Source organism: Mya arenaria, chromosome 3 (genome assembly GCF_026914265.1).
Source record: "Mya arenaria isolate MELC-2E11 chromosome 3, ASM2691426v1".
Classification (NCBI taxonomy): Eukaryota; Metazoa; Mollusca; class Bivalvia; order Myida; family Myidae; genus Mya; species Mya arenaria.
The window spans coordinates 20,651,178-20,678,273 of record NC_069124.1 but is presented as its reverse complement, the minus strand read 5'-3'; the positions used below and the strand labels follow the sequence as shown (position 1 = coordinate 20,678,273).

Below are 27,096 nucleotides of genomic sequence, written 5' to 3'. Positions count from 1 at the left end.
TATATCCAGCGTCACACTATCAATTTGTTATGATGGCCATGATCATCCATTGTCAACAGGGATATAGCATTTAACAATATAAACTAGAGGTCATTACTAGTGTTACTTCATTTATAAATGTCATTCAATTTAAAATTTAACTTATTGCAACTAAACCGAGAATCTGGCGGTGCCTTATGTTAACGATTTGTGGCCACTAACAACAAGCCTTTAGCTCGCCATACCTGAAACTTCAATGTTCAGCATGTCCAAAATAAAACAACTATAGTCAAGTACTATACAGAAGGAGATGTTAAAATGTTGGAAGAATATTAATAAACAATATTGTATTAAATAGCATATATTCTGATTATCCAACAATATGTATATTATAACAATAAAACATATTCACCAAACATGTGTGATATGAATGTTAGACATAAAAACACATGCATACTATTATGTTTATATTAACATTATAAAAAACAAAAACACAACACACACTTTGGTACGGAAATCAGTAGGCTATTTTTGATGTTAAACATACATTTAAGGTAAGTGAAAGTATGTTACAGATATAATATGTTGTTGATTTGCTTGATAATTAATAAACATATGTTAACAGTAAAGATAATAATAATAAAGTTATTAAATCTCAATTTTGCTTGGAATATATGTTTAAGTTCACATCAAATAAAGGTGTTCTCCTTGCGCAGAAGATGCACACTTACAACCAGTGGTCTTTCTTCTAACAATTTGCTCATTTGAAAAACACATTAAATGTACTGTTCTCAGGCTACGGATGTTTTGAGCTTTATTGTGCTTAAAAACATGAAAACAATAGTCATTACAACAATGTAATGGAACAATTACTAAGTTCATTATCAGCGTGCAACAATATATTTATCATGACACATGCCGATTTTGTTAGAAAAGATGTATGCATTTAATATCAGTCGAGAAACAGACAGTCTGTAAGATCGTTCCAGGCCCGTATTTATTAACGTTTAGAGTCCCAGTCTCAAACATTAACACATACTTTTAATTATGTTTAATATTTTTATTTAATGTCATAAATATATTTAATGCAATAATGTCCGGGAAAAAATGTGTAAATTCTTTTTCGAACATTGTATTTTTAACACATAACAGGTTTACCATTATTTCTCTTTTGATAGAAAATATTACTATTTAGTGAGGGATGAGGGATGAGTATTTAACTCAGACCATATACATACATTATCCACTATTAGTCGCTCTCAATAAAATAACATAACATAACAACATGCGGTTTGTAATGCATACAGTTTCCAAATAGAAGTGTACTTCTTTTGTATTTATAAATAGACCAAGAGCTAAATTGAATTTGTTTTTTTATAATAATTACCCTCTATAAGACTGGAATAACAAAGAGGAATGTTTGCATGAACGAAATTTGTATTCCACATGTGAAAAATATTGGTTTATATTTATACACTAGTCAGTCCGCTGAACATTTTTAAACACTTAATTTAATAAATAAAACAAAGTAGTAATTCGATAAGAATAATGCACATGCACTAAGTAGTACACATATACAATGTGTAAGTAACAATAACAGAACTGCCCAGTGACCAGCAATATAAATAGTTAACATATGCACAATAAAAGCGACCTTAGCATTACTTTCCTTGTGCAACACCTTTGCTCAACATGGGTCCATTTTTATGTAGGAAAACAGGAGGCCAAACAACGTAATCCAGCCGTTTGCCTGTCTTAGTATATGCCTTATACATTTCAGCGTTGAACGGTGAGTCATTGTCGATCTCTTCAAACTCAATGTGTACCGGTGGATCATGTAAACGCGCTAGCCAACATATTTTAGCACATTCCTCTACGTAGGAGACGACCCCTGTCTTTCTAGGGAGCTCCATTTCTTCCAGCACAGCCTGAGAAATTGCCTTTTAGACATAGAAATTTTGTCTATTAGTTAAATGTTTCAATTGAAAATTAAAAAAAACAACAACACAACTTCACTTAATATCTGTTTAGAATTTGGCGTAACGTAATGCGAAGTACGGGAGTGACGTAACGCGCGAAATAAAATACACTTACGTAACGTAACTTCCGGTTGGTTGTTATTCTATGTATGACTTTAAAATAAAGGAAACAGACCTACACGACGTGTTTTACAGTGATCACCCCAACAAAATATCAGTGACCATCTTTATTGTATAATATTAGTATGTTCCTAAATGGTATACAAAATAGGCAAACGTTGATGTTATTTAATTCTTATTTTCCCCAGATAATATGTCATTGAAGTTAAATGTATGACGGACGGGTTGACAATTGTGCATTGTTCCACCAAACATAAACGCATGCCATAGTTATTACCTTGACAACTTCATCTTTTAGCTGTGCGTGCACGATTCTTCGGATTTCAGATATGGTCTGTTTATGGCTGGTGGTCAGTGTATCGAAATCAAACTTCAAGTATATTACGTTTTCTTTATGTTCATCCTTCAAAAACATTAATACATGTAGTAAATGAAGTACATTGAACAAATTTCAAACTATACGTATTTCTTTATGCTATAGACAGTTGGTTTAGTAACAATCGGATAGAGGTAATAAGATATATCAACGTATGTAAATGCAAGGTATATGAATTTTTATGACTGGGAGTACTGATGGTATTTGTGTTCCAGTCCAGTAATGAGGGAAAACACATATAGCATTTATCGCTTCCCCTTGGTGGAATGACTGATGAATACAGAATGTTTCAGTCTTATGATACATTTAAAAAAGGAATACCTCTTTTGTCTGTTTTTCTTTTTTGGGCTCTACATCATGTTGAGATTTGTCGCCATTGCGTTCGTTTCCTTCCGTCTTTGCATTGAAGTTTGATTTAAACTGGAGAACAAACAAGAAGTAAACAGTATTGCGACGAAACCTAAAATTGTTTTGTTGAAATGCTTACACATAGCTTGTTTTAAATTGAATTATAACTTCTCATTAATAGTCACAGCAAAACAAGCTGTTATCAAAGATGTCATGTCAGTGGTTTGAAGGGGTAAATAATTTGATTTTATTTATATTTGGCAATGGAATGATGTGATAAAAGTATTACCTCTGCAGAGTAATCATTTTTATTAGCTAGTTTACTGTTGGCTTCTTTCTTGCAATCAGTATCATCTTTCAACTCCTGTTTGTCTTTTGTAACGTCCGGTGCAGCCTGTAAGTAAGAATCTAATTACAAGTTTTGCTATGCTGACTTTGTTATAACTGAGATAATAAATTCCTCCGATGATGGAATTTAGGAATGGTAAATTAACGTAGCATGTACGCCATTTTTCCTCTGATATGTACATATGTGTAAAGCTAACTGACGTACTATAAATATAGTAAGCAGTGACCTTCATTGATGAATAGATAAAAACATATGCAACTAAGAACTGATTGAGCTGTACCGATTTTAAACGATACCTTTCGTGCATTTATGCGATAGAGTTTATGAATAAATTTTGATTAAATTACGTTTTATAAAGTTTAAAAAAAATGTCAAAATACATTTTATAAATTTGGTTTGACAAACATAGTGACAACTGTACTACAAAAGAATGTTTGACATATGTTTACATATTTCAACATAAATTCAATGGTGAATAAAGACGGGCGACTTGAAAAAGAATTGCTCAAAAAAGAGAGCGGACGTGAACATGTTTCATCGCGCTCGACGACGCCGTACAAGATGACCCCTTTACATCTGTCATGCAACACGTCAGAAAGACTATCACACTATCACTGATTATTAAAACTACATAAACACGATTCTTAAACAACTTCATCATCATCTTACCTTTTTTGATTCATTGTCTGATTTGACATCTGGATTATACTCATTATTCTCATCTGAAAGTTCATCTCCAATTTTCATTTTTGCTTCGATTTGTCCAGTCTGGAAGATACATTAAACAACTCATTTATAAAAATACAATACGTTAGTTAATCACTTAATACAACAACAAGTACCCACTTGAACCTTATAAGTCAAATAACATTTTAAGTGTCACGGCACTCGTAACACTAAAATGCTGTCTTACATTCTAAGGGCAACACCAGGCCAAATGTGTCTAAATGTTAGTTTTGATATTTGATAAATCTGTTAGAACTTTGTAAGGTTTCCTATATACAAAATGACCAACTGTTTTGAAGTACTGCTCCTATATACTTCGAAAATTCTTCTATTATTGACATCAATTTTGAAAAAATGGTACTTATAATTGACATGATATTTTAATGTTAACAAAAGTATCGTGTTCAATGACCTGTTTAAAAGAACCTGATTCAATTTTTTCTTCTGTTTTGTCCCCTTTGCCTTCGTCTTCTTCTTCTTCTTCTCCTCCTTCATTTTCTTCTGCTCCTTTTTCTGCTTTTTCCTCATTGTTTCCCTCTGCCGGTACATGTCCTGTACACTCAGATCCCGTCATTGATTTAGGGCTTATACATTTCTTTTATATAAAATATAAGACACACTTTTAAGATATTGTTTATTTCAAATACCAAACATATCACCGTCATTAAATAGCAAAATTATACATATAAATGTCGATTAAAAAATGCGTACTTACCACAGCAATATCGTTTTTATATTTTATCATTTTGCATCTGCCTCCTATATCCTGAAATATCACAATACATATCAAACATAACATTGAACATCATATTTAGACTTAATATTATTTATTTTTGAAGACGTAAATATTCTTCACAAACCTCAGTCTCTTTCTTGTGCCACATATATGTGTAGCATAGACCCACATTCCCAGTCATTTCTTCTTCTGATTCTTCTTCCAAAGGTAAAGTGGTATCCTTTTCGGATGGTATTTGGACACCGTTTTGCGATGGTGAACCGGTATTTTCAGCTTCTTTTGATCGTTCGGGTTTTAGTTCTTTGATTTTACTCGTAACAGTAAGATTTGTTAGGCTATCTTTCACAGCAGCGTCATAATCCCAACAAACATCAAGGCAATGCCCATCGAGATTCTGTATATTGTAAACTTGCTTTGAAATTTATGCATGCCTTTTTTAGTTACCGTATGACTTCTACTTAAACCTTTATTACTACTAATACTGTTGTTGCTGCTGCTGTAGCTGTTGTAGCTACTACTTCTACTACTACAACTACTAATACTACTACTACTACTACTACTACTACTACTACTACTACTACTACTACTACTACTACTACTACTACAACTACTACTACTTCTACTTCTACTACTTCTACTACTACTACTACTACTACTACTACTACTACTACTACTACTACTACTACTACTACTACTACTACTACTACTACTACTATTACTACTACTACAACTACTACTACTACTACTAATTCTACTACTACTACTACTACTACTACTACTACTACTACTACTACTACTACTACTACTACTACTACTACTACTACTACTTCTACTTCTACTATTTCTACTACTACTATTACTATTTCTACTACTACTACTACTACTACTACTACTACTACTACTACTACTACTACTACTACTACTACTACTACTACTACTACTACTACTACTACTACTACTACCGCTGCCGCTGCCGCTGCCGCTGCCGCTGCCGCTGCCGCTGCCACTACCACTACTACTACTACTACTACTACTACTACTACTACTACTACTACTACTACTACTACTACTACTACTACTACTACTACTACTACTACTACTACTACTACTACTACTACTACTACTACTACTAATACTACTACTACTACTACTACTACTACAACAGCTTCTACTGCTGCACCTACTCATATATAAAATAATATACTACTACCAATTCATAGGATTATTAAACTGATCCGTATAACAATAGCTCCATTAATAACAAAACTGATAATTATAACATATGATTTAATACCTTTAATATATCAAACAGTCGTTTAATTCTTTCCTGATCATCCTCTAAATCTATTTGTTCAAATGCATCTGTCCACTGGTTGTCATAAAGCTCGCTGAATATCTCTGCAAGCTTGGTTGGCCGATTTGGGTCACCTAAATCTGCTATGTTCGGGTTTTGAAAAGCAAGGTTAGCTCCGGCTATTTTGCTTAACCTGTATAATGGGTGTGTCGAATTATATAATGTTCATATCAATACCTGAATCGTTTTGCAATCTTAAAATAACTATATAAAACTAAAATTAAACCGTTTTAATCATTTAATTTACATTAAAGATACGTATCACTTGGTTCACTAAGGGTTTTCATATACTTGCCTGAGGGTCAAGCCTACTCTGTCTTCTTCCGATATTTTTAGCCTTTTTCGTAATGCATCTTTTTCATCATTTATCCGGGTAAGTTTTTGTCTTAAGCTGTCATTGGTCTTAACCAAATCATTGTTGCTCGTTTTTAAGGAAGTTACTTCGTCCAGTAACTGTTTTTTACTACATTCGAGACTCCTTATTTTTGATTGTGAATCGTGCAGTTCTTTAATTTGTTTTTTCTCACTGAAATGAGGAAAAGCGAGTGTATATTTTACATAATATACAGTTAAAGATAAGCATGCATCACTTGTTTGAAATGTTTAATTTTAAAGTTGGTTGAAAAATATGTGTATACGTTACAGACCACCATATAATGTCCTTATATGCATTCAGTAACAAATAGTCTGATTTACAGTAACACTTATTTGCAGATTGCAGTGCCTTCCATGGTTTTTCACCATATATGGAATAAAAGTTCCACTTGTGTACCTAACATTAAGCAAAATAAATGGTCTTAAATAGTTACTGCGTAGAAGTACAATCATTGCGTTGAATATGTAAATAAAAACAAAGTAGACTAATTAGTACCCGCATGATTAGCAAGTATTACGAGTCAGCTTCAATTAAGATAAAGGTTGAATGTAGCCAATGTCCTGATATGGTAAAATCATGCTTTGGCTCAGTTCTATGTGTTGGTAAATAGAAACACTGATTGTTTATTTGGGCTTTTAATATTGTGATATTACTACAACAAGTTTCAGTTTAAGACATCTCTCCCTGTTATTATATATCCGGGTTATTTATTTCTTCATTTGACTAAAATATTATCACGTGTTCATATCGATTACTATTAGTCTTACATAATGACACAAATACTGGAAGTGTTTTATTCCTATCAATTATTATGTGTTTTACTTTCATAGGTAGCAAATTTATTTTTATCATAATGATTGGGAGGATAAAGAGTTAAGCAGATATTTTCATCAATCTAAAATGTATATACTTAAAAAATCACCATCTATGACTGATATGCAACATATCCATACCATTACTTTATCTTGTTCGGTTTTCATAAATTATCGTATCTTCTTCAGTAACATGTTTCTTCAAAGGACTGATCATATTTAAAGTTTGAGCAATAAGTCCTTTATTTTTTTTTGTAATTTATCATCATTTAACTTGCTGAAAAATGATATCAGTTATGTCACAATAATATTATTGTTTAAAAGAAAATAGTTACACAAAACATAAACATTGCTTTGTTAAACAATCGTATAGATTGATTGAACGGCCTAGGTTTAACAACAACACATAAGTAACAATAATAGTTAAATTGTTCATATTTTATTAGTGGAAGTAATTTCCGCTGGGTTGATTGTTTGGGATTTTTTACCATAGTGTTCCCAAAAGTTTAAAGTTATTGAAAAAAGAAACTGATCATGAACATTTAAAACTTTGATTTTCTAGATCGTGTGCTATCAAAGCATTATAATACCATATTGCTCGTTCATTACAGTTTGAATAAATTTGTGAAATATAAGATCAATTATGAATTATTGCGAAAGGATTTTCTATGTTTATTGGAAGAAGAAGGTTTATTCATGGAAATATAACACACGATATATATTTGAAATAGGCCAACATGAACCGTGATCAAATCAACATAGAATATGTAATGGTGTACGTATAGAACTACAAATAGTGAACATATAAACTATATAACAAGTATGTTGTATCAAATAAATAAATAAATAGCAACTGCATCTATTGAGTTCGACACATATCATGAATAATAAATAAATGAATTAAACTCTAAAATAGTACATTTGTATAATATTATTAACAGCAGTATATATAGAATTTGATAACCTTCGAATTACGTCCCATTCACTATTGTCTAAATTTGAAATCGAAAGCGAAATTTATTTAGACATTTATATGGATGATGTCTATTTTAACAATAATTCTGAAATTGGGATAGGGAAATTCAATTTTTCAAAGAAAATTGTAATTTTGCGTTTAATTTCTTTACATTTGATTAATTAAGGACATGATACACATTAAAAAAATATCAAGCTGATCTAAGCTTGAACTGATGCCTATTAGGGTCTTACTACCTTAAAAGGTCTTAACAATATATAACTCAGAATGTATATGAACATTTAGCCAAGTGTCTTGTATAATATTTCATCGATAAATACTTAGTAGATTAAAACAAATGAACAACTTTGAGGAAATCCCTTTCATTACAAAATGAAGGTAAAAAAAGACATCTTTCAGTGTTTTAGTCAATAAAACGTACTTTTCCTTCTGCTCTTTAATTTTCTTGTCCAACTTTCCTGGTTGTTGTTTCGCCTGTCTTATGCTGGAAGAAACCGATTCAAAAGTTAAATATAATCGATAAGCATATTATAACAATTCTTAACAATGAGCTAAAATCCTTAATTACATTTTTTTTATAACAGATATATGTTTATTTTCGATTCAGTTTAATAAAATACTTGCACAGATCATTCTTTCAAATAATTATGCTGCACATTATTGGAAATACTCATAATATAAAATTCCTAACTTTTATGCCAACAAACATCGCAAATATAAACTGCGCAATTCGTTAAATGATCATCTTTAATCGGAGCATATATTCATTAAAGGTACTCATTGTACGTTAACACATGAAACTAAGCACAAGAGGCATATGATTTCAATTGGTTGACATATATTAAGTCTTGTTTGGTATTTAAAAAAACGTGTTTACATACCAATACATACCAATACTGAATAGTTTTAAATAAAATAAAATGCGCATATTCTTTCTTAAGCATGTATAAATTTCGAACAATGAGACTTGGGAAAATGCATCTAAAGATGTTTATGAGCAGAGCACAACAAAACTACTTCAGTACGAACACACAAATTCGAATAAGATTTTCACGGGACTGATCTTTTCGTCTTATATTTACATCATAAACAAACAAAATAAATCACACTCAAAATAATACAATCACATGCGGTAGAGATATAGGCACTGTTAAAGTGCTCCGTGCTACTATGTGTAGTTGATTATACAGTTCTCACAAAAAGGGAGGGTTTTTATCGGAATGGTTTATTATTGTTATAATGTTATAATCATTTTTATTATTATTGATATTATTATTATTATTATTATTATTAGAAGAAGTAGTAGTAGAAGAAGTAGTAGTAGTAGTAGTAGTAGTAGTAGTGGTAGTGGTAGTGGTAGTGGTGGTGGTGGTGGTGGTGGTGGTGGTGATTGTGGTGGTGGTGGTGGTGGTGGTGGAGGAGGAGGTTGTGGTGATGGTGGTGGTGGTAGTGGAAGTAATAATAGTAATAATAATAGTAGTAGTGGAAGAGGTAGTGGTAGAGGAAGTACTAGAAGTAGTAGTAGTAGTGGTAGTGGTAGTGGTAGTAGTAGTAGTAGTAGTAGTAGTAGTAGTAGTAGTAGTAGTAGTAGTAGTAGTAGTAGTAGTAGAAGCTTCAGCACCACCAGCAGCACCAGCAGCAGCAGTAGCAGTAGCAGTAGAAGTAGGAAGTAGAATAAGTAGAAGTAAAACAGATTAAGAACGGAAAATTGAAAGCAAATGGTATTGCAATAAGATTAAGAGCCATGCTAGCAATAATACTGACTTTACAGTATTGAGAAGTACCGAAATATATATTTATTTATTTAGTCTCTCTTCAATTTTAACAAAATTGTCAATATGTCTTCCCAATAAAATATATTGTCTATAGCAATAAATTGTTAAATGACTATGTTCATGTACATGAACGTTATAAACTGTAATTATTTGAAAAAAGACCTTTATAGGATACATATAGATATTATGATAGGACGCTTTTCTGGTGACCGGAATCACGTCGAGTTCGATGTGTAAACACGTATCCGTCGAGACCGCAGGTACTTAACTTATTATATACCTGTCTACTTATTTTTTTTTTTTTTTTTTTTCGGTTTTAATTTGATTTAATTGTATCGCCATCTGTCAAATGCGCGTATGAATTCGAATGTGTTACGTAGTTTTGTGTAATGAATTCAAGGGAGGCTACTACAGCGAAACGAAGTCAGAAGTTACAGAATTCCCTTTATTGAGCAAAATAAGAACTGTTTTATGTTTTAGCATAATTAACAAATTGCTAAAACGAGAACAATTATTAAATGTCACAGCACCAAAAACAAAAACAAAAAAGCGATACTTATTTTACGATTTAACACTAATCGTCATTTCCTGTAGACGTAACGCGGCCATTTTAGATAAAGCAAATATTAGTGAGATTTTTTCAATCATAATATGCAGAATGGAGGGAAGTTCGAGAGTCAATCGCTAATTCTATCGATGACGATATTCGCCTTCTTCTTTGAATTGGCGAGCTGCTCATATTTATGATAATAAACATGGTAAATGCAACAATTTATGAAGTTCTATATGGCAAACAACTAGTTCAACGAAGAAGCTGTCTATATAGAGTGGAAGTGTTCTATGCTTCGTGCTTATCCTCATGTTTCTTGAAGAATATGAGAACCATGTTCTTGAATATTAACATGCTTTTGGAGCGTAAGTAAAGTTAGTTAATTCAATGTATTTAAACGTTGACATGTTTAACAAGCTTTTTGGTCGCGCTGTTTTTAGCAACGCGGAAGTAGTTCCGAGATTACACACGGTACTCGCATAATACGAAATCAGAAAACGACAGTATCATGATACGGATTTTTCAATACGGCGTGCTGTATTTTTCCCTGTTGTATATGGAAAAAGAATTTGATAGGCATATAATAGAAAAGAGAATAGGAGCTGAAGAAATCATTTATTGCACTTTCTACCTTTCAGATATAACTCACACATATTAAAACAATATGTTAAGGGAATTATACCTTTCCTCGAAATAGGAAATTGTTCGAGTCATCTCCTCAATATCAATCTTTTGCCTGTAAAATAAATTATTTAATTAAAGTGTTTTGACGTTATGGACTTTTTAACGCTGTTCTGCAAGAGAGCTCAGTTAAAAGCACCGCTTGAATTGTCAATGTCACCCAAATGTAATAATAAAGCAAAATTATAAAAATTCTACAATTTTGGTAAAAAAAATGTCATTTTAATAAAATCATACTCCGTGTACATTGAACACACTTTAATCATTTATTTTTAAATGTGCTGCTGACATTGATATAAAAAAATATAATTTGAATTAAGATGCTTTCTTACATTCGAATTACATCCTCAGCATCTGCAGATTTGCTGGAAAGTAATTACAGATTAATTACGCACGATATATCACACTATGCTCACACTCAGGGGCAATTTTGTAAACCATGATTAAAAGTGCATCATCTTATAAACATTCTGGGACATGTTTACACCCTTAGTCGTTGTTTTGGAACATCAATTTTAAAATTCATTACCAAATTTTTAATTTTTAATTTTTATTTTCAAAGATAATTTCACTTGTCATAGTTTACAATTATATACAAAAGAAAGTACAGGCAACCGTTTTACGTCTAAAGTATGTGACGTAATAAAACAAGTTAAAATGATTCTAGCTAAAATAGAATATTGTTCATGTCGCAAAATACTGTAGTTTACATTAATTCAGACTCCTTTTATGATGAACAACAAGCATACAAGGATTCCGAACCTTGTGTAGACAACTAGAAAAATAAACTACAGTCAGTAATGATGAAGATGATATAATGTCAATGTCACGTGTATAAAACGTAGCATAAATAGAAAGGTATGTTACCTATCAATGCATATTATGCTTACATTAAGCATTTTTCGTTATTGAGAAAATCGTATTCATGGAATAATCCGTGTATACGGCACAAAAGCTAACAACACCCATTATTGAAAAAACTAATCGTATGCATATAGAATACAGTTGTATGGTAAACATGACTAGGTTGATTGATAAAACATTTTTTGTATCATAATTATGTTATACAAGTTTCAATTGCAAAAGAACGGACGACTCTAAAAATAAAGATAGATTATGAGAGTACCAATCTGCATAAAACACGTTACTTATAGAACACGATTTGACATGTTCTCTAGATATCACCGCACGTCTCAATAAGTTAAGTTTATGGACTGGAAAACTGTAATAATTGTTATGTAGTAACAATTGTAATTGTAATGTAATGCTACGGATACAAAATTGGAGCTGTAAATTGTGGTTTTCGTAACATGAATATGAGTTACAGCACAAAAAAGTCGACATTTTAATAAATTTGTGTTTCATCCTGTTACGCTTGTCACGTGTAACATATGCAGAAACGGCCACAAATAAAACATGTTGGCCTTTTTAGATTGTTATACTCTGTTACGACCTTCTACAACAGGTGGCGGAAAAGGGTGTAAAATGTGAAAAATACTCTTAAAATCGGTTGTTTATAAGGCTTGTCACCGTGTGTTACACATTTCCTTGATGGTATATGAGTAACATATATGTCAAACTTTTATAAGAATTGTTGCGCCCTGTAACGCCTGTTATATATAATAACTGCGAAAATCTCCACAAACCGGAAGCAAATGCATATATAATTCAGGGTTTTACACAATTTTTACTATCGTCTTACATGTGTTGTTGCAGGCAGAGAAAAACGTCGAGATTGTTTAAAACTGTGTTACACCTTATGATGTTTGTTAAGTGTAACGATTGCGAAAAGCTACACTAACTGGAATTCCAGGCATAATATAAATATAGTATTAAAGCAACAAACAATACTTTTGTTTTTTAAAAGGGCCTAATAGAACAAAAAACAACACCAACAACATGTTCGGTGTTCATTACTTTAACAGATATGGAATTCGGAACTCCTCGCCATTCGAGCGTATGTTTACAAGTGCATAATAACATAATAATAATAACTTTCATTTGTTGTATAGTTCAATGCGTAGTTTTCATAACTAAGTTTAAACTGATTCCTAGTAAAGTAAGAATTGCATACATCATTTAGATTCCTAGGAATACTGTCCTTAGGCTTAACTGCTTAATTGAAATTTCTACGCGATCTACTTGCTGCGTAGCTAAATGTAAATACTTCTGACATAATTGTTAACACGCCATATACATCCAAAATTTATTTTGAAGAAAACTGGCCGAGGTGCTCCAATTGCAGATAGGGTATAGATTGTCCGATTTTGAAAACATTTGTACATTGGTACATGTTAAGTTAAACGTAACGTGCATTGATCTAAGATAAATGGTGTATTTTATCCAACGTTACTATAAACTGACTTTAATCAGAATATAAACGAAAAGAAACAAAACATTTTTGTAATGCTCCTTACCTTACTGCTTCAACTTTATCGTCAATAACTTTCTTCATGTCATTTGTAATGATCTCAATTTCTTGGGATAGCTTTTTCTCGGCTGCATCTACACTGAAATGATGTACGAGACTACACGTATCAGTATGTATGTTGTGTAATAGTTTGTGTAAATTATTGTCGATGTTCTGTAATTAATGAGATTAAGACTGACAATCATTTAGTTTGGTAGATGTGTGCTGTTGTATTTTCTTAACGCACGTACTCTTGCCAAGAGCAAATTTCACCACGAAAGAGGTGTAAACGTTGAGTTATTCATACTTGAATCCCAATTATAGCCATCGACTTTACACGTCTTAAATAAAACATGACAGGAATCATAACGAACGGTACATATAAATAAAATATGTATATATGTATATCGGTTATACTAGGGTTTTGATATCAAAATTGTATTTGTATTCCCTCGTTTTGTCCGTTGTCCGACACGAGAACATTTGTGAAATAAGAAAACGTAGAACATGAGAAAATAAAAACTTGATTGAAAAAGGGCTTCAAACTTCCTGTTTTGGATATTTTATTCGATGCTTATCAGTATCAAAATTAAACCAGGATGTGTTTGTCCGAAAACTTGTTATCAAATTTCCTAGAAGTATTAAACCCATTTTCAACAGAGCATAACCTCTCCCTGTGTCATTCTTTACACAGTTTAGATGCATATAACACATTCATTTACCTTTGTTTAAGATCTATGTTTTCTTTTTTCAGTAGTTCAATAGTTGATAAAAGCTGAGCGATTTTTCTGAAACAATAATACAATGAAAATGACAGGATCAAACCCAGTTGCAGAAAACATACCCTATACTCATAATTTCTAAAGGTGACAAACAAATAGTACTATACATTCTTATACATTTAAGGGGTAAATAAATTATCAAATATTAAACAAGAAGATCAAATAAAAGTATAGTTTCGGTGAAAGTAAAATATCGTTGTTATAGACAACTCTGGTAAACTTTGACACGTTTTGATCATAATTCTAAATGAGACAGACACCATGTTTTGTTTTTTTTAAAAACTGATTCACTGTTTATCGTTAACTTACTGATCAGTCGACTGTTCCGTGAACAACTCATCTTTGGTGACATCACCTTCCGGCTGGTTGTCTCTGTGCCTTTAAAAAATGAAAACATGTCATAGAAACAAGAGATTAGCTGAACTAGATTTGCGGTAAAATATCGCAGGCAAATGCTTCTCGTTTAAACATATTTTTATTCAGTAAAGCGAACCCCTTTAGACACAATGCACAGGCAATGATTCAAAATAAGTTGGTAGAGTTGCTATACGTTATGCCAGATGTTAAAATACTAAGACTTAATAGCCGTTTTTTTCAATATATTTTGCTAAAAATATATCCTTATCACCTATGACACTTTAGCTTATGTGATGTATAATCGGATTTCACGCACTGAGCAGTGAATGTTCTTTTGTATTTAAATATATTTGAGCATCACATAGGATGGGTATTTTTTCTTATTTCAATTAAAACCCATAAAGTTAAAGTTAAGTCTTGTCCAAGCGGTCATAGCTGAAATGTCAAATTCGAACCATAACATTACCCATGGTCTTTATAAGTACTTTTGTTGACGTTTGTTTATATAGTGCAAATAGACAACCTAGTAATCGACAACGCCCAATTACTGCCCCTGAATGGTCTCCGCGTCGGCCAATGCCGTACTGAAGAGTTTTTCATAACAAACCCGGAAGTTTTTCCCCAATATATTTCGCTTATTTGTTATGATAGAGTCATAAGACTGTAAATAAACGAATTGATTTGAAAAAAAATGTGTCGCTATTGACAAACAGTCACACGACTGGGAATTGTCGAATTAAGTGTTTTAAACATAAAATTGAACACCAAGATTGTGACTGTCTTGTTCCCTATAAATTCTACTGTATTCCAAAAAATGAAAAAAAAAACACATCTATTATTGTGAAGTCAATTAACATAAAAAAAAAAACAATCCTTCAAAAACACATCTGGCAATATTTGAAAAAGGATAATATCACTTTTGAACTTTGCCCCACCCAGTTAAACAAAAAAGATCACGCATTTATTTCTAATACATGACACTTGTTATTTTGCCAAGTAAAGCTACACATTCCAGCTTTTATAAACGGACGAGATCGGCCCTCAGAAAAGGAGATTATAGATATCTGACGGATTGCTTCAAAAGGAATCAATGTAAAGCGAGCTTTAATGCGCATGCAATCATATAGAATACATAATTATATAAAGATATGAAAACGTCCAACATTTCCTTGAAAAAAAGGATAAAACATTTTATTGGTAGTGTCAGTACTTTGTCATCTAAGAGAACCTCTGATTAGGGATGACTGTTATGGATTAATAAATAATTTAAAAGAACTGAAATTTATTTTTTAAATATTATGGCTGCCTCCATGATGGATTTTGTTTGAAGCAATCCTTCGGGTAAAAAATAAAGAATAACATAGTTATGGCAAATCGGCATAAAGAAACCTTTGGCCATTAACAACATAAATATGGCAATGGAAAAGAAAACAGCAAATAACTTTCAATACTAGTAAACAATAAAGAAGTTTAATCTGATATTATTTTAATACAAAAAAACTCTTGGGCTAAAATATTCATTTGTATAATTTAAAAAAAAACACTGAAATTTAAAAAAAAATGCATATTTTGGATGTGGTGCGTGTAATGTTTTCATTTAATACGATGTTCTTACAATTATGCTATTTGGCTGATGCTGAACTCGTTTTGTTTTTGTTTTAATTGACTGTATATATGTATTACAAATTATATAGAACCAGGACACTCATCATACATATTTATTTCACAAATTATACAGCATACATATCTAAAGTATTATATTAATCATCAACACCAGTTATTATAGACCATTTTTCTAACAAATTAAGTGCTTTATAACATTAGCATAAAATTGTGAAGAAATCTTACAGAATGTATGTTTTATTACTTCAATAGTTTCATCATTATTATACATCTACATCATACATATACAATAACATTATTCATGAAAGTAGATGATATATATCAATTTCATTATCTATATGAACGCTGAATGTAGTTAGTATTCTCTTTATTTATCATAAATTGCAAGAACAAAAATGAAATGAATCCACTCTTAATCTTTAAAAACTCTCTCAATGTCTTAAAACTTGGTACACACATTGCTGTAGACAGCACAGCATAACTCTACCTGTTCCTTTACACGGTCCGGATTGCTCCGAAGTAAAGTGTCCGCCTCCCGACCAAGAGGGCCGGGTTTCGATTCCCAGTTGGGTAACATTGTCGTAGCCTATGAAATGGTGACGCTAAAACTAGCGATTTTGAGCCAGAAAACGGACTTAAGCTGTAAGCTTTTATCACAATCAAACAGAATAAATTGGCATCAACAGTAAACTATACATTTAGTACATTACCTTTCTCAAAGGGAGTTTCATGCAATATATTGAGCGCTAAACATAACTCTAAATGTATTTAATATTCTCATGAAATTTGATTCACACATTCCCAAATACAATACCCACACCACAGGCGTGACTCCAATAATACCCCTTTGTTGAAAGCGAACGCGCACTGGCGCTCTTTTCTAATAAAATATTTGCAAAATCTAATGTTATCTTTTCAGTAAATGTGATTTACAAAGGAAAACTGGATATGTTTTTACTTTATTCATAAGAATGAATGATTGAAAAATAATTGAATCAAGGAATTTATTCTTATACAAGATTTTGAATTGTTTTGTTAGTTTTGAACAGAGCTCACGAGAAGCTGGTGTCATCTCTAATCGTCACAAGTAATACTCATTTGCCAGTCAAACAAGTCAATGTTTAAATTAAAGGACATGGTCTGTGGTCAGATAATACCCAGAAAGTCCTAATTAAACTGCAAATTTACCACTAGTTGGTCGTCTACAGTGTATATGACACATTATTGGCACTGCATATGATCAGCTGCACTTGCGAGGAGTATCCGCATTTATCCTTAGGGTTCAAATAAGCCGCCTCCTTATTTTGCAGGACAGAATTCACAAGTTCTTGAAGGCGTTTCAAAGGGCACATGCGTTCAATTTTGATATCCATTATATATATATAAATGTATAAATGGAATATATAATGGATATCAAAATTTAACGCATATATACCATTATCAGGATTTGCAGCAATATATTGTTCATCTGATCTAACTAGACACAATTCAAGATTGCCTTAAAGACAGTCCACTCGTATCTTCAAACCACTTTGTGCAATAGGTTCAGCCTCACATTCTTCAAACTGGTTATTGATGTGACTTGTCACATATTGCCACGAGCTGTCTTTGGTAAATTATGAACCTTTACTATAGTTATTCTAACTCTCGATTGTCTAGCCACAATGACGGTGTTTGCTCAGATGGTATTTCTACAATCCATCTGTCTTTACCCAACTTAAACAAATTTATCAAATAACTCTTTACATGGTATGCAGCAAGAAAAGCCGAGACTTTCAGGATTGGAGATTTCATGTGTCCGTGTTCAAGAGACTGTTGGTCTTGGATTCATTTTCTTGGGGTGTTAATATTTTGTTCAGCATTGATCCCTAACATTCCCACAATGGTTTCACAGTACCATTGTTTGCAAGATCATTTCGAATTAGGAAGATTATTATCACATGTTGATTTCTTACTTTTACTTCAGTCAGTACATGTTTCGCATGGAATGCCATACTCCAATGCCATAAACATTGCATTCAAAACTGCAGCTTTATAACTGCAGGATCGGCTAGTACCTGCTAGGCCGGTAGAGTTTCCATTTGCAATATCAGCGTACCACTACCCATGATTTGTTATTGGCTCTCCCGACAACAGGCTGACTTGGAGACACAGTTGCCTTGAAATGCAGCTCATCTATCTTGCAATCATATACATTCCAAAGCCATTTGCTTTTCACATAGTTCTTTCCGCAGAAAGATCTAAACGCCCTCATTTCTTTTCCATCGAATGCCTTCTTGAGATTCATGTATTCTTCATATACTGATATTGGTTAACCCTTGGGGTTTTTCTCTGACAATGCTACACAATCAGGTGGTAATTCTGGAAATAAATAAATTAAGATATATCTGCAGAGTTATCAGGTGAGAACCAGCTGTGTGTGGTCAAAGCAATATGTTAGGGGCGGGCTGTTTGCGAGGGAAGGGGTGTCACCTACATATAAACATTTCAATAATAAATTCGGTTTTGAAAATGGAAAGCATATCGAAATGGTTGTACTTCTCAGTTACACGGCCACTAACGTCAAATCTGGATCCGCCCCAGTTTATCGATACCGTACACATGTATTTTTCATACACTGACAATTATACAAATATAATATTCTTTAACAGTGATTTGGATTTTTTGGACATTGACGAAGGCTTAGCTGTATCAAATGATTCTTACTGGGGTTAGTCATGACATTCAACTGGCCCCAACACTTGTGATACATAAAGCGAAAAGAAAAGATATTCTCATGTAAACTTGATTTGCGTAAGATTGTAAACAAAACCGCTTTATACATTTTAACCCCTGTCACGCTCATTAATATGAAATTTGCGAAAAATCTCTGAAATACATCATCTTCATTATCAACAGCTAAACCAATATCATAACCAACTCAAAGCTAAACGTTTTCAATGTTCGCAATCGATACGATCGAAACACTTCCAAAACCTTACTTTTCAAAGATCGCAATTTTCTCCGACTATCTTTTGTCTAGTCTACTTTGATTTATAATGCAATTCATAATTGAATAAAAACAATTACATATCAGACTAAAGTGCTATTCAGCTAACTCATTCCATTCCTAATTCTACCATTTAAAGATACTTACGAATACTGTGTGGATCGCTCAGAATTAAAGTTAATTTCTGGTAAATATATCATTTTTCGTAGTTTCAGCAATCTTCAGTACCGATGGCTGGCTGGTCACGTGGCCAGCCAAATGGTGGCGGTCAACTTATCGACTATGGGATTGTCTATATGATAAGATAAATACAATAAGTATCACGTGATATACCGACACAACATCTTAGCGTTAGTGTAAGTCGATTGAGACAGAGCGCCTTGGTCGTTCTCGTATTTGTTCGGTGTGTGTATTGTATTGGCGCAATCGATTAGAACGAATTCAGATAGGGCAATGCTATAAACCTGTAAAACTCGACGAAACGATTAAATTCTAGTATGATTCAATTCAAAATAGCCACCAATGATTTTCTTGATTTAGAAACGACAATGCAAAAAGAAATCCTTATGACTACATTTCTTAATTTACCTAAAAAGACTAGGTATTTTATACTATATTCTGGAAAGGATTCTTCTGAAGCATTACATGCATTTTAGGTATGAGATCAGCAGTCCCGGTTTGACTAAAACTGTTTAGTAAAAGTTATGATAAGTGTTACACTGTCAACGCCCAAAACACTGTCTTTAATGGCGGTAATATGATCACTTTTTTAAATAAATAGCCATTCAATACCTCCAAAATGGTCCATTGACCCGACAAAATCTGACATATTCGTGATTGCCTCTTCGGTTCTTTGCAATTAAAAAATAGCATTTCATGTGAACGTTTTTTAGCAGTGTTTTGTTAGTGTTGCAAATACATAATAAAGCTTTTCTTTCATTTGCTTATAAGCATGTTTTATGCTATTATGAGGCGTATTTTTAAATTGCTACACGAAGACAATACCTTTTGTCTTCTCCATCTTGGGACGCTGATTTTGGTTCACTGTCGTTTTCTTGCTTATCCGACCTGCAAAAATGTCTATATTAACTGATCTTGTTCACGTTAATCATATATTCCGGATATGCTTTTGCGTTCGGATATTATATACAGAAAACATATCCGATTGGCATTTCGAAATATTTACACTCACTTATACTTTTCTGTATAAATAAAAAGCCCCTGACGAATCAACGGTGTAGTAATTTCGGTGATTTTCTTATTAAGCAAATGTTATTTAAGCTTCTTATCAAAACATTTCAAACAACATGATGAAATAAGTGTTTATAAATACAATTATTAATAAATATGTTAGTAACATATTTGTACAGGGTTTCGGCTGTTATTTTCATAACTTATCCATTATTAGTTTTGAGGCCAGGGCCTGTAGAATGTGAATTCATTTATCGCTGTAAAATAAAAACGGACGAAGAGCAGTATTAATTTCGTAATCAAAATGTACTGAACCGTTCAAACAGTAGTTTTTTTTAAAACAAAACTTGAAAGGGAGGCAAAATCGACACAGTTGAGGAAATTATGCTAGAATGATATACTCAGTGAAGACTAATAGGGCGACGATTCTTTTCAACATTGACATTGAAAACTATGCAAACAAAGCGGCAAATTTGTATTTCCTTACACTGTGTACACTAAGGTATATTTTGATATAATGAATACCAGGTATATGTATAATTCAGAACAAAAAGTTGTTCTACCTTATATGAGTTTAATGTTAAACTAAATCCTGAATTTCAAGACATACAAAAGAGTCAGTAATTTGTTCTTAAACAATTTCGAATAAACTTGTGGAAGTTTAAAGCAAATAAATGGAAATGATAGAAAAACGAATTGGCTGCATAATTATGAATTTTCAGTTTTGGCTTTCCCTGAAAAATTATAATTAAGTTGCGAGTAAATTTAATCATCGTCATAAAGCTTCAAGGCGACTCGAATACAGGAGGAGCGGAGGTTAAATTAAAAATAATACCAGCATAGTAAACTTACAAAAGAAGAATAGTTGAAGTGTCTTGATGTTAAATAAGGTAACGCATAGTATCATAATACAATAGGCGTCTTGAAAGATAAGAGGCAGATTTCATTTATTTTTTTTAAAGATAAAATAAAGAAATAATATACGAGACAAAATAACAGTGCTATTTTCTGCGTAATGAAAATTGCATTGGTATAAAGCCATTAAAATAGGGCGGTATTTTGCTACTCCATTCAATGTTACAGTGACGCGTTGTTACTTTTCGTATGTAAAAGTGCAATCTTTTTTTATGATTTTGAGAAAAAAGTACTGCACTTAGAGTGCTGACAACTTGTAAATAAGACGCGCTTCACGGGAATAGCCATTTTGAGCGGGGCATTCAAGATCGCATGAATGCCCCGGAAATTAATTTCAATCCTTAACTAAGTAGGCCGTCCAAAGGCAGTAGCCTAAACAGGTATGTAAAAAATATGGACAGGGCTGTTAAGTTTGTCTTTGTTGTTTTGTCACGTTTTGTGCCTCCCGTACTGTCTGATTTGCTTAAACCCCTTTGCGTCTAAACAGGGTCCTAGTTATATTCTAGTTTTACAATTTGTAGTTTTCATTGTATTAAAGATAAAATGGACAAACACAAAAAAATCAGTAAATCAGAACTTTTGATATGTCACTCGGGTGGGGGGGGGGGGGGGGGGTTGCAAGGGGTATTCGAAGGAATACACCCCCCCCTTCCCGTGTCTGTGAGTGTTTTAATGTATGAATTGGTTTCTTTTCTACTAGTATATAAACATACAAACGAATTACTTTTGAATCTTAAATTCTTAAATCCCCTACCTATTCAGCTTTAACTGATTTCGGACATTTAAGATACTATCATTTTGTGACCACCTGTGCCTAGTGTGACTTAATGGAGCAACGCTAGTGACACTTAAAGAGTAATTAAGTACGATGCCAAATAGCAGGTTTTAATTATTAGTGTGTGTTTTTCTCAATTAAAATAAAATCTTTTGAACGAGTAATTCTTGAATTATCTTGTCTGAGGCCTGCAACTAGTCTACGTCCTTCAATGGCCAATGTCAAAACGTTACAAATAACATATATTTATACGTGCAAAGATGCCAAAAGTTGCAGCGAAACGATTCAATATGTGTTTTCCGTATGCTGAATGGGTGCGATAATTATACACCATGTGCCGTTGAGAAAAGTGGAAGATACTTTTACTCGTCGCTGTTCAAAGTGTCAATATCTAGCATATAAAACGACATAACACAGATTTTTTACCAAGATCCTGTTCTGATGTATCCATCATCCTAGAATTATAAAGGCTTTTTCATGGTAAATGGAATATATAATGCACATGTCCGGACGATTGTAATACCAAACAAATAAATATTCCAGATCTACATTTTTTGAATAGTGTAAATTTGAAACGATCTACACTAAAATTAGAAACCGAAGTAAGTGTGCAGCATGTTTAGTGAATGGAAGTATTTGTCGACCAATGTAAATCGAGCTTAAGTTTATTTATTTCGTGGATTCACGATTGCTAGTCAATGTCAGCGAAATATTTGCTCAGGTTTCTGACCCGGAAATATTGTAATTATATATGCTTGTTTACCCCATGTTATATTGGTATTACTCAAAGCAGATTTTCGTGCAGAAAAAAATCATTATCATTACGCAGAACAAAGATATGTTTTTTACGGAAAATAACAAACAAATAAAGTTTAGCTTGGGCTTTCTTGGGTTGAAAAAGATTTACCCTTTCTAGAGCTTAAACAAAAAGCAGCAAAACAAACTGTGATAAATTTACTTATACTTAACTTTCGGCGTCTCTTTTAACATACCAGTAATCAAATACATTTCAAATGATACCAAAAACTTATTGGTTTTCAAAGCATTTAAATTAAAAATTAAAGCTAACGGAGCTGACTGAAACTAGCTTTTTTGTTTGCCGTCTTCATTAAGAGAAAACCTTTTCAATTAAGCGGTTAATGATATCCTAAATAATCACTTATTTAGTAAATTGAAGTAATATGCATGCACAAAATCTTACTTTATCTCTATAGGCTGAGTTTTTGTAGTTGCTACTGCGGGACCATTATCACCGACGTTCTCAACGCTGTGATATAATAAGTATAATATGTTCATCTAAAACTTATAAGATATATGCTTATTACACCTGATGTTTCGCAAAACAAAATCAAATCTTTCACAGGAACGTGCAAAAATGCCACCGAAAAGCCTCTAGGGACATATAGCCATACGCATTTGTGACAGTATGGACAGAGAACATTGAGCATTTCCATGATGAACTACTCAACCTTCCAAAGGGGTTGGAAATATCGATCAATTACATTTAAAAAAAAGTATGTACATGCAAATGAAAGGTCACTGCAAAATGGAATGGATATCAATTTATTTTTGTTTCTGAGCATTATTAACTTTCCTACCAATTTGAGGTTACTTAGACATAGCGTTACATGCAATTACTTTGCTTACCGAAAAAAACACATGAAAGTTGATCCATCGGAAACGTTTAATGAGTATTTTTCTTAAACGTAATGGGTGAGATAAACATTTTGATGTGCCGTTTAGGAAGGATGGAACTAACTCCTTAGCTTCAATGTTCACTTTATTTTAGTATTAATGTCTAGACTATTAGTAAATCATCAAATTGCTACTCTCAAACAATATTTGATCACTTACTTTTCTCCCGCTCCATTTTTGGACGAAGATATTTGGCCCAGGCCTTGTTCTGATTTATCCAACCTCCTAGAAAATAAAATGTCACTTGTTAATATATTTTTCTGAAAAGCTCTATAGTATATAGTAGTACCCGAAGAAAGTGCGCGTCATGTTACTTGTATGCAATTTTTGGGGGATCTATGATATCCGAGCCTTATTCACTTTTTCTGCGTCGCATCATGCTTCCCGGGCAATGACGTAAGCATTTTTCTGTTTAAATTTTTCGACCCGAAAATAAGTGAGTTTTTCTATACAGAAATAAAGAAATTATTCGAAATACCGAAACTAATATAACAAACAAGTTTTGGTTTGGCCTTCAATGATTGCAAATTTGCCATTTACGTCCGATTTAAATTTGGCCCTTTATTTTAGATATCAATTAAAATTAAGGCTAATGGAGATAACTTTTTACTTGCTTATCTGTAGGTCATTTACCTTAGGAGAAAACTTTTCAATATAGCGGTTTATGTAATTCTAAATAACTCAGTTAGGTATACTTATTCTGTTAATACTATTCACAAGGGATATATCTTCCAACGTACGACCTTAACAGAAATAATGCAAATATTCGAAATACCGAATAACCGAAAATTATATAAGAAACAAGCTTAGGTTTGGCCTTATAAGATTGCAAAGTATGCAATTTACGTCCGATTTCAGTTTGGCTCTTTATTTTACCTATCAGAAAGCAAATACCTTTTAACTGATACCAAAAACAAATAGGGTCACCAGGCATAGCAATAAGATTAAGACTGATTGAGCTAACTTATAACTAGCTTATCTGTTGGTCGTTTTAATTTAGAGAAAACTTTTTAATATAGCAGTTTATGTAATTCCCAATAACGCAGTAAGGTATACTGAATACTATTCGCAAGGGAATTGTCTTTGAAGTTTCGACCTTAACAAACCGGCGAATCTCATTCAATTAGATCTTCTAATTTAAGCATGAAATCGGCATAGTTTTCAATCAATTCGTTATACTTGATAAACATGTAGTCGGCGACCTAGCGTTTCAAAATGAACAACACTCAAGATACATGAAGCGAGTCTAGCTTTGCTCCGCCTGATCGTTGGAGGTTGTGTATCAGAGGTGGTAACCGTTATTCACTGGATTATAAAATCAGGCCCTATTACTTATTGACGAAATATAATCCAAGTATTGATCAATCGATTGGATGAATGACAACCAGCGCAAATTTGAATTCGAATTGGTCCACGAACACGTGCAAATACTAAGATATGTTGTATTTCACAAATGGTCACCGATTGACCTGTTTTACAATTGAAAACGAATGTTTTCTTCCCAAATTTATCTAGCTATGAAACATATTCCATTATTAATGAATTGGCCATACCAGCTGTCATCAGATTATACCAAACCATGAGCATTCGATTAAACTGAAGTGGAATATTTAACATAAACACAATTGATAATCTTACGATTATCTTTTAAGCATTAATCTAATGGAAGGTATGCACAAACGATCGACAAAATCCGATCACTTAGAATGTCGTAAATACTACACGAATGTAAGCCAATGATATCCAAGAATTCAGCGCCTAAACGGCCGAACTTCAAACAGGGATATCTTATTACGATACCCAGCGACAGTCTGAGCTTGTTTTGTCAAACAAAAATTATATGCATACCATTTCACCACAGGGGACAGATGCAAACGTCTGTGCATGTTTTCGTAGCATATATTTGTTATATACTGTATAGCCATATTTAAGAGGAACATTAGCTTTTACGTTATTTTTTATGTTTTATTTCGTATAAGAGCATTATTGGAGTGGACTGAATTTGTGTTTGTTTGTTTTTTTCAAACTGAAATATGTCACTGTCCAAAACATATTGACAGAATTAAACGAAAACATGATCTTACTTCATCGCTTTAGACTGAGGTTCTGTATTTTCTGCATCGGAATCAATATCACCGACGTTTTCATCTCTGCAATAATTAGATACACGCTCATTACATCTGATGTTTGCAAAATCAAAAAAATGTCAAAATATAGAAGAAATATAACGAGCATAGTATCGGAGTCAATATTAGAACAGAACGGATATTATTATTTATTAATGCTCAATGTACATAATGAAAAATGTTACATAGTAATGATTGTATCATGCATATGATGATAAAAATAGGCTTAAATGTAGTTTTGATCATGATATACATTTACACATCCTGCGAAGAATACATATATACACATTATCTTTGTTTAACATTAATGTTCGCATTTTGTTCGAGTGTTATGTTTATTTTTAGCCACTATACACGTTCTATTTTCTTATGTAGCTTAATATTAATGGTTGTGATTTCATCTTCAAAGATAATACACTAAGCTTACCCTGAGTCATTGAACGTATGCCCTTCACTTGACATGATGAGTATTCTACAAAGTAAACAAGTATAACCAGGAAGTAAATTGCAAAATCCGTTTATGTTATTAAAATCATAACGTAGTTTTGATTTCACACTTAAGTGTTTAATTAATGTTCTATTTGATAAATAGTAAACCATGTATAATACTTATATGTCGAACTAAAATAAGACATTGGTTTACATATATAATATTTCTTAAATACGTCAAATGAAATGGTCGTTGGTTTAGGTTATTTCACTAAAGTACTCGAATGCCTACCTGCAAATCAATCCATTTTATAATTCATTTCAACTTAATATTCATATATATGCTTAAATTAAAAACAGCATGTATGTAAGACCATATTTAACTAGATCTTAATCTACTGCAGGAAGTGAATACACCGGCTGATAACTGAAACATGACGCTTTATCCGCTTGAGAAAAACGTTTCAGTTATTTACTTCCTGGTTTATGCTGTATAATGTGTATTGAATTAATGTTCTTTCAGTGGTAAATTTATACAAACTTGAATGGTAAAGTTTACAACACTGCTCATGACTAGGTTATAGATATTTAAAAAATCAAAGCACTAAAATTGCTGAAGGACGGTACTGATGGTAGTTTTAAAATGAGTCGTCATATATTATTGCAA

General features: G+C 32.5%; 1 protein-coding gene across 4 annotated transcripts; it reads right to left on the bottom strand.

Moving 5' to 3' along the window:
• Positions 1–324: 324 nt before the first annotated feature.
• Positions 325–26,891, bottom strand: LOC128228432 (uncharacterized). 4 transcript variants are annotated; one of them, XM_052939740.1, is made up of 21 exons: positions 26,722–26,891; positions 26,428–26,472; positions 25,959–26,024; positions 24,034–24,099; positions 23,381–23,446; positions 20,304–20,366; positions 14,639–14,707; positions 14,270–14,335; positions 13,555–13,647; positions 11,470–11,502; positions 11,139–11,192; positions 8,553–8,615; positions 6,263–6,493; positions 5,908–6,100; positions 4,738–5,007; positions 4,593–4,643; positions 4,290–4,472; positions 3,092–3,196; positions 2,776–2,874; positions 2,356–2,481; positions 325–1,919 (listed from the first exon to the last, which is right to left on the bottom strand). In XM_052939740.1, the coding sequence occupies exons 2-21, from the start codon at positions 26,460–26,462 to the stop codon at positions 1,641–1,643; spliced, it is 2,211 nt and encodes a 736-aa protein (XP_052795700.1). In that variant the 5' UTR covers positions 26,463–26,472; positions 26,722–26,891; the 3' UTR covers positions 325–1,640. The 4 variants fall into 4 exon arrangements, with proteins under 4 accessions (XP_052795700.1, XP_052795703.1, XP_052795702.1 ...); XM_052939743.1 differs by lacking the exon at positions 4,738–5,007; XM_052939742.1 differs by lacking the exon at positions 14,270–14,335.
• Positions 26,892–27,096: the final 205 nt, after the last annotated feature.

Excerpts from the sequence above, each read along its gene's own strand:
- LOC128228432 (XM_052939740.1), bottom strand. The coding sequence starts at position 26,462 with ATGTCAAGTGAAGGGCATACGTTCAATGACTCAGG. Across the intron at positions 23,447-24,033 it reads AAAAATGGAGCGGGAGAAAA|CGTTGAGAACGTCGGTGATA; the intron begins GTAAGTGATCAA and ends ATTATATCACAG. Across the intron at positions 14,336-14,638 it reads ACGGAACAGTCGACTGATCA|AAAAATCGCTCAGCTTTTAT; the intron begins GTAAGTTAACGA and ends TTATTGTTTCAG.